This window comes from Zophobas morio, unplaced genomic scaffold (genome assembly GCF_036711695.1).
Source record: "Zophobas morio isolate AGI-343-1 ecotype UQ-CSIRO unplaced genomic scaffold, CSIRO_AGI_Zmor_V1 ptg000048l, whole genome shotgun sequence".
In the NCBI taxonomy this organism is placed as follows: Eukaryota; Metazoa; Arthropoda; class Insecta; order Coleoptera; family Tenebrionidae; genus Zophobas; species Zophobas morio.
The window spans coordinates 88,551-95,836 of record NW_026972153.1 but is presented as its reverse complement, the minus strand read 5'-3'; the positions used below and the strand labels follow the sequence as shown (position 1 = coordinate 95,836).

General features: G+C 33.2%; 1 protein-coding gene across 1 annotated transcript; it reads right to left on the bottom strand.

The window, feature by feature from the left end:
• Positions 1–2,508: 2,508 nt before the first annotated feature.
• LOC135142511 (uncharacterized) lies at positions 2,509–6,790 on the bottom strand. Its single transcript, XM_064074227.1, has 25 exons — positions 6,702–6,790; positions 6,615–6,646; positions 6,423–6,552; positions 6,292–6,367; positions 6,130–6,225; positions 5,880–6,061; positions 5,707–5,821; positions 5,554–5,639; positions 5,414–5,497; positions 5,229–5,342; positions 5,080–5,174; positions 4,847–5,018; positions 4,630–4,698; positions 4,513–4,555; positions 4,347–4,429; positions 4,159–4,289; positions 3,942–4,089; positions 3,819–3,881; positions 3,558–3,747; positions 3,457–3,499; positions 3,257–3,382; positions 3,114–3,201; positions 2,844–3,010; positions 2,685–2,777; positions 2,509–2,624 (listed from the first exon to the last, which is right to left on the bottom strand). The coding sequence occupies exons 2-25, from the start codon at positions 6,635–6,637 to the stop codon at positions 2,564–2,566; spliced, it is 2,478 nt and encodes an 825-aa protein (XP_063930297.1). The 5' UTR covers positions 6,638–6,646; positions 6,702–6,790; the 3' UTR covers positions 2,509–2,563.
• Between the last annotated feature and the right edge of the window lie 496 nt (positions 6,791–7,286).

The window sequence follows — 7,286 nt, the reverse complement described above, 5'->3', positions numbered from 1 at the left end:
TTGATTGGCACCGGTATAAATTCGTCGTTTAGTAGAAATTAACTGAAGTACTTATATAGTTTCGATAGAGTTGATACCCCAATATAATAGAATAACACTTGTAGGGTAGAAAAAACTCCTTATACCGTCATCAATAGAAACTATAATAAAGGGGGCTACTTTGCTAAGGTTTACTAAGAGATAAAGCTAAGTTAATTGTGCCCTTTAGCTAAGCTGTACTTTTCAGGAGGACAATTCAATTTTAACTGCACAGGTTTGTGTCCCAACTTTAGATTTGTAAATTTAATATTTATAAAAGTTTAGTTTGTAAAATTTAGTAGCGAACAAAAAATATCCTTCAAGGTAAGCGAAAGACTGACAGGCCGTTTGTTAAGCAGTTTTTATACAAAAAACATTTCCAACCCTGTTTATTAAAAAATAGTTCGTATAGGATCGGGTAATCCTATAATACGATTTTATTTAAACTAAAGAAAATAAAAAAGACATATCAATGGCTGTCCTTAAATTTTCTATAAACTATCAGTTACTGTCTTTATGAGTAAAACTTAGAGAAGGTGACCAATTCCGAAAAGACGTTGCAAATCAGCTTTTTTTTAACTAATCATTCGCTAAATTAACAGTGCAACAGTCAAAAAAACTAAAATTTCTTATAGTGTAATAAAATTAATGATTAGGTAAACTAATTTTTATATATTAAAGCTTACAAAGTGGTCGATAATTTTTTTAGTTGTAAACAGTAAAAATCTTTTCACGTTGTTAGTTTTATAAGAGGTTCTATAATTCTGTACGGAGAGCAAAGTATAGCCATCTCAACTGCCGAGTTCCCTTAGTCAATCCCGTGATTGTGGACACAGTTCTCGCGCAGGCCTCAATTAGAGGCATATGCAACGATAATAACTTAAATAGATTAAAGCTGTGATATCAAATCATAATTAACAGAAATTAAAGTAACCATTTTTTTAAATAGAAAAGAATCTACTAAGAGATATATAGTAAAAGAAAAAAATTATTGATCTATAAAAACTCCTAGTAAAAATTATCAAAATAATAGTAAGTACGAGCATAATTAATAAGTTAATAGTGAAATTTTATTAAAATAAAATATAAAAAGAAGCTAAAAAACAATAAATTGACTTAAATAAGATTTATAAAATAATTAAATGACGTAAAAATATTTTTAAAAACATTTGTTTCCTACCTGCTCTAGTCTCATCTTGCTCACTAGTAATACACGTAAGTACACCAAATATCATCGGCATCCCTTAACAAAAAAAATTTATATATATAAAAAAATTGATAGTTCTATTATTTTAATGCTCTACAGTTTTTAATCCAACACTCATTCCTCTAAAAACTGCTTCAGATATATGCTCATGTTTGTTTTCACCTAGACAGTTGTGACTATAAACGAACAGTTTTTTTATAACACTGTGCACCTTTAATAAGAACTCCTATGAAATACTACGTCCTTTATATTTTTTAAGTTTCAATAAGAGGGGGATAGAAGGGTGACTGATAACCTCTATAGGATTAAATAGTCCAAATAAAAAGCTACCTCAAAATAATCAGGAACGTAATACACTACACTATCAGACTCCTGAACGCCACACTCCCTCAAAGAACTAATACAACCTTCAGTAAGGGTGCTAACAAGTTTCATTCCAACGTGTTCTCACTATCCTAGTAGGAATCCAGGTGATGGTATGTCCGGGAAGTAACTCTGTTAAGTTTCCAAAAAAAAATTTAACTATGCTTATATAAGAGGAACTACTGTTGTTCTATACTACTTAGCATTGATGATAGAGTCTCCCCCTCTCCCGTTAAGAGTATAGTGACTCGTTAAAAAGGGTTGTAGCTTCCAAATTTACACATAATGAAGGTATGATAAATTATGCAGCAACAGATTGTGAAATCAAGCCGGCGGCAGGCCTATGCTATATACATAAATAAAGAAATGAGTATTCGGTCTACTCTTGACTTACTAAGTGTCCGCAAACTCTCAAAAAAAAAAAAAAGGGGTATAAATCTGATATGACTGTTGCACCAATTTTTTAATTTTGTTTTAATGGTAGGTTTTATACTCCAGAGTTATATGATTTACTGCGGGACCCTTTGAATATATGACAAACCTACTTTTGATTACTCTTCTCGTTCATATTACGTAAGTGTTCTACAAATCACACCCGTAATATTAATATATAGAATTATGAACTTAATATGTATAAAGGCTATATAATTTTCTTTGGCGGCAACACTAAAAAAAGTACCGTACCACGCAGCGTATAAGAGCCTAAATTTTGCCTTCGACAAAAGAAAAGAAGCACAAGTGGAATTAGAAAAGTTTTCCAAGCGTCGTTGTAAAATATATTTAATTAAAAGACCAATTCAGTAAAAAATATTTATTAGTTTCGTATCCCCCCCTCAAAAACACCATTGTTTATACTTTTTATGGTACTGTTGCTAATGAGAAAGCAAAAAGGAGGGGAGCAGGAAGAAATGCAACGCAACTAAATTGAAAAAACTTTATTGTATTAAAGCAAGGGACAAGCCAATTATACATCGCTTAGTTTTTAGTAAGAAACTGATTTAATAATTGCAAATCTCGCTTTTTTCTCAAAAAATTCCTGTGCAACGACCATTAGTTATAATATTTATATCAACAAATAATAATATTAATAAATTACCTCCTAACTTTCTTACCGACTGACTTAAGTAAAGTGGCACCAGCTTCATCTTTTCCTTTTAGCTTATCAGCAAAGCTTTCTATATCTTTTGCTCTGTAAGAGTAAGCCAAATATATAATATAATTTAACCCAGCTTTTTTTTTTTTCATTATAGTATACCTCTCTTCTGTCGCAAAAAGCAACACTCGGTCAATTATTGGATGTTCCCAACCGATATGGAAAGCTTTTATAGTTTTGTTCCAGTCTTCCTTAAGCATTTCCCAAGCGACTTCTCTGCTCGTTGGACTAAGAGCCAGATAAAAGTAGGTCATAAAATTTTCCCCCAGCTATTAATACATAGGAAGTGAACATTAAAAATTTTCGAAAAGCACTTGCACAGTTAAGTAGCGTCGACAATGAAAGTTATTTAAAAAGAAAACAAAAGGGTGCCTCATCCGAGGAAAGACTACTCATATAAGTTAAGAGCTCCTTTGTATCTTCCTCTATGCAAGCTGCAAGTGCCACCCTTGCAAACCACCTTTTTTTTTTAAGACAAAATTTATTTCTGTTACACCAAATTAAAAAGAACTTACTCTTCCTTACTAATCTTGCGCAGCTCTTTAATATTCTCTTCAGTGCCTTTACATGCAGCAATAAAAAACACAGGAGCTTTAAACTCATCGGCCAGTGAAGTATTATCAGATAGAAATGTGTTAAATCTGCTTTTTTTTTTTTTTTTAAAAAAAAAAACTCTTAAATCCTATAAAAAGGTATGCAATAATCGATACATAACCTTTTTAAGGCCTCTTCAACCAAATTAGAATAATTTTGAAAACCTGCAAAATTCCACAAGTTCAGAGAAGCTTAGCTTCGAATATATTACTTATGAACTACCCAAAAATGGTATTAGCAATGGCGTTAATTGATGTTGCTCAGAGTCCTCAATGCCCTTCAGCTCCCAAGAAGCATTATCAAACTTGTCGCGAAAAAGAGCTTTTAGGTATGCCAACCAATTCTCTTTTGAAGGGCCAAAAATAATGTCAACTTTTACTAAGTAGCTTATAATGCCAGTCCAATGAGCAACCTAGTATGTTATCAATTAAAAAAAATTATGGAGTTTTAGGGAAAGAAAACAAAAATTTAATAAGGTAAAACTTTTCTAGTATTTTGGTAGTCAAGAAACAGACTTAGCACATGGTGAGTCAACAAGTGGCCAGCCTGCAATCATCCAGAGTAACACAGGTATATAATGATAGCGTACATGCCAATCCCACTAACCTTGGAAACCACTATGGCCTCCTGTAAGACATGATCCTCATTTTTTGAACTTAAAGCTCCGTCCTTGGCAGCTTTGCCTAACGCTTCAAGCATGCTAGAAGAATAACTAACCCTGTAAAAGCCGACTTGGTTAGGATCTACTTTCATCCTAAAGTATAACAGAGCAATAGGAAAATTTTACACTCTACAGAGGCTTACAGTTGTTAAATAACTGTACCAAGCACTATTGGCAAGCTCATGCGGAAGTGTAATATTCTGTTCACGTTTTAAAATAAGCGTTTTATATGGCTTTTTAGAACCTTCACCAATTACGGAAAAATATATGGGCCAGACTGTCTCACTAGTAAGCTACAATGTAGAATAGTAATAGTGTCCTCTATTTAACATTGCCACAGGGTCACCAACATTCTCGCCTATGTCCAAGAAACGTTGTTGCCAAACATGCAAGGTATTTTTGTTTCTTCTCTCAACGTATAGAATGGGATAGCCTTATGGATTTTTTTTTTTTTTTTTTTTTTTGGTATTCGATTAAGTACTATATACTTTATTTTAAGTTGGCATGCTGACATACCTGCCGTATCAAACCAACGCGTAGCATATTTTACTTCCTCATTCTTTTTTTGTCGTAAGAGCATATTTAGTTAAAAACGTTGCTGCCAGAAATTATTAAGCATATTATAATGAAGACCTCACTCGAGAGCACATTCCACCAATCTGTAGAAGTTACAGACCCGTACTTATACTTTTTGAAAAAAGTCTATAATGTATATTAAAAAAATTAATTATGATAAAGTAATTAAAAAACGAGAAATTAAAATTCTAAGATATACTCTAGGACCACGAACGCTCGTAGCTAAACAAAGTTTGGACAACGCACCGTAGAATAATACATAACAATAAAATACCCGGACAGCACGCTGGAATACTACGGGATCCATACTATCAACAATTGCACGAAGGAGAGAAGCCGCTTTACCATAGCTTAGGTGGTAATGCATCTCATCCAAAGATTTTTTATCGCTAATAATTGGTTGTGAAGAGATGGATGCATCTATCTCTAACGCACGCTCTTTATAACTAATATTAAAGAGAGTAAACAAAGAGATCCCGCAAAAGCGTAGTTAACAATGGGCCTTACGTGTCTAGTATTTCCCAATAGTCTCCTTCCTTGTGTAATTGAGTCAAAGCGAAGGAGCCCATATAATTTGCGAAGCCTTCCTTTAACCATAGGTCCTATCGCAGCCTCAATATTAATGTGAATGCTCTTTAGTCTGGTCGACTATCTACCTTCCAATCAGACATAGTGACTAAATTTCCAAACCATTGATGGGCGACCTCATGAGCTATAACCAGAGCCAAACTTTTATTATTAAATTCATCTAAAGGTATTTCGACCTCTCCCTAACAAAATAATTTGAAAACGCTGGGTATGCCGCAGACTCGCGATGAAACGCAACAAAGGTTGAAAGTACCAAGACATTAGAACCAGCAATGCCTATAAGCCCCCACTCTTCCGTGGCTGCCACATAATTTCGCTCCCAAAAGAGCACGTCCAACTAAATAAAAATATTGCATTTAACAATTAAAAAAAAAAAAGTATATGAATACTAACCTTTTGTAAAGGGAGTTCTTGACCAGTAAAGTTGGTAAAAAAGGACAAAGTCTCAATAACTAAGCCGGATGTATAATTTCGTAATGCTGAGAGGCAAATAAGACAGTTTTAATAGAAAGCAGTATTTCTAATAAGGTGATATCTGTTATATACGTTCATAGGTTGATCCCGCTACCGAACAAACTTTAACAGGAAAACTGCTTTTTACTGGGTAACTCAAACAGCTTAACTCTCCGAATACAAAGGCGACCAGATAGGTGGACATAATCTAAAGGAGTAGAAATAAATTAAATATAGTATCGTGCATAAAGAAGAAGACTGATTACCGGAGTCGTTTCAAAGGAGACCGTTTGAAAGCCGTTTTGAGGAACAGCTGAGGCCACTGGAGTATTCGAAAGGGCAGTATAACTTTCAGGTATAGTCAACTGAATGTTAAAACGCGCTTTAAGAGATGGCACATCAAAACACGGGAAAACTTTGCGTGCATAACTTGGTTCGAACCTGGACCCTAAAGCCATAATATTATAATTGCTTATAATTTACTACTAAAAACTTCAGAAAACTAATATAAGTCACCGTAAAAATACTTCTTTTCTTTATCTTTTAGTTGGTATTCTGACTTTAAAAACCCTCCCTCTTGTTTAGCTAAATCCACTATTTCATTTATCTCACCTATGCACATTCCGCATTATTAGCATCGTTAGCAGGGATATAATTACTTTGCTACAAAGTGAAAACCTTGGTAAGATAAGAGCATTACATAGATTCCGGGCTTAAGCATTTGCTTAAAGTTGAAAGTGATTGTTTCATTTTTCTAAATATAATGAAATTGCATTAACTATATTTGGAAAAAGACAGTTTTTTTATACTGCTGAGTATTGTGGAGGTCCGTCACAGCTCACTTCCTTAAGGCTCTCTTTAATGACATAACTTGTTAAATTTAGTTTTAAGGCGTGCAATTCAATATATTTGCATTCTTTAGTAACATTAACTTCAATACTAATTGTTCCATTAAATGTATTATCTTCTAAGTTCGGTAGCAATGATATATTATATAGTACTGGAGCAAGTTTAGGTAGTGCATTTGTTGTCTCTAAGATTATTAACTAGTAAATAAACTGGATTTTAAGAAGTTAATATGTTTCAACCTTTAGGCTCTAAAATTCCTGGCCACTTTGTGAGAGTATTTTCTTCTTTACCTTGTATAGTAGGTTTAACGGCATCCTTATAATAAAGCGTTAAAAAAACTATAACTGAAAAGGTAATCGTGATAGAGTTAAGCATGAGGAGGAACGCGCACCCGTGTAAAGAATAGAAGCGGACCGAAGGGGTCAGAGAAATGATCTCTTTATATTAAAAAAAAAATGCGCGTTTCTTATAAAAAGTTGCGTTATATAGTAACGATGATTTTAGTAAACCAATAAAAAATTTAAACAGGCAGTAGTTTTATAAATATTAAGAGCATATATATCTAAATCTAAAAAAAATTACCAATTTAAATTCTTTCTTACCTAGTTCTTTGCTTGAAGGGAAGAAGTTCATAATAATTTGAAATTAATAATTTTAAAAAAAAATTCGGGTTGTAAGGGGTTTGCACTGAACGCTTTTCTTCTGTTCAAGTTTGTTAGTGTTTTCTATCAATGTAGCTGTGAATAATTTTCGAGTTTGAGACACGTTAATCACATAGTTCAAAGAACCATAGTAAGATACTAACGTGACTAACTTATAAATAT

Bases quoted from the DNA above. Each gene is read 5' to 3' on its own strand.
- LOC135142511 (XM_064074227.1), bottom strand. From the start codon at position 6,637: ATGCACTACCTAAACTTGCTCCA. The intron at 3,383-3,456 runs GTTATGTATCGA...AAAAAAAAGCAG, and splicing joins GTTGAAGAGGCCTTAAAAAG to ATTTAACACATTTCTATCTG. The intron at 2,625-2,684 runs GTAATTTATTAA...GTCGTTGCACAG, and splicing joins GTCGGTAAGAAAGTTAGGAG to GAATTTTTTGAGAAAAAAGC.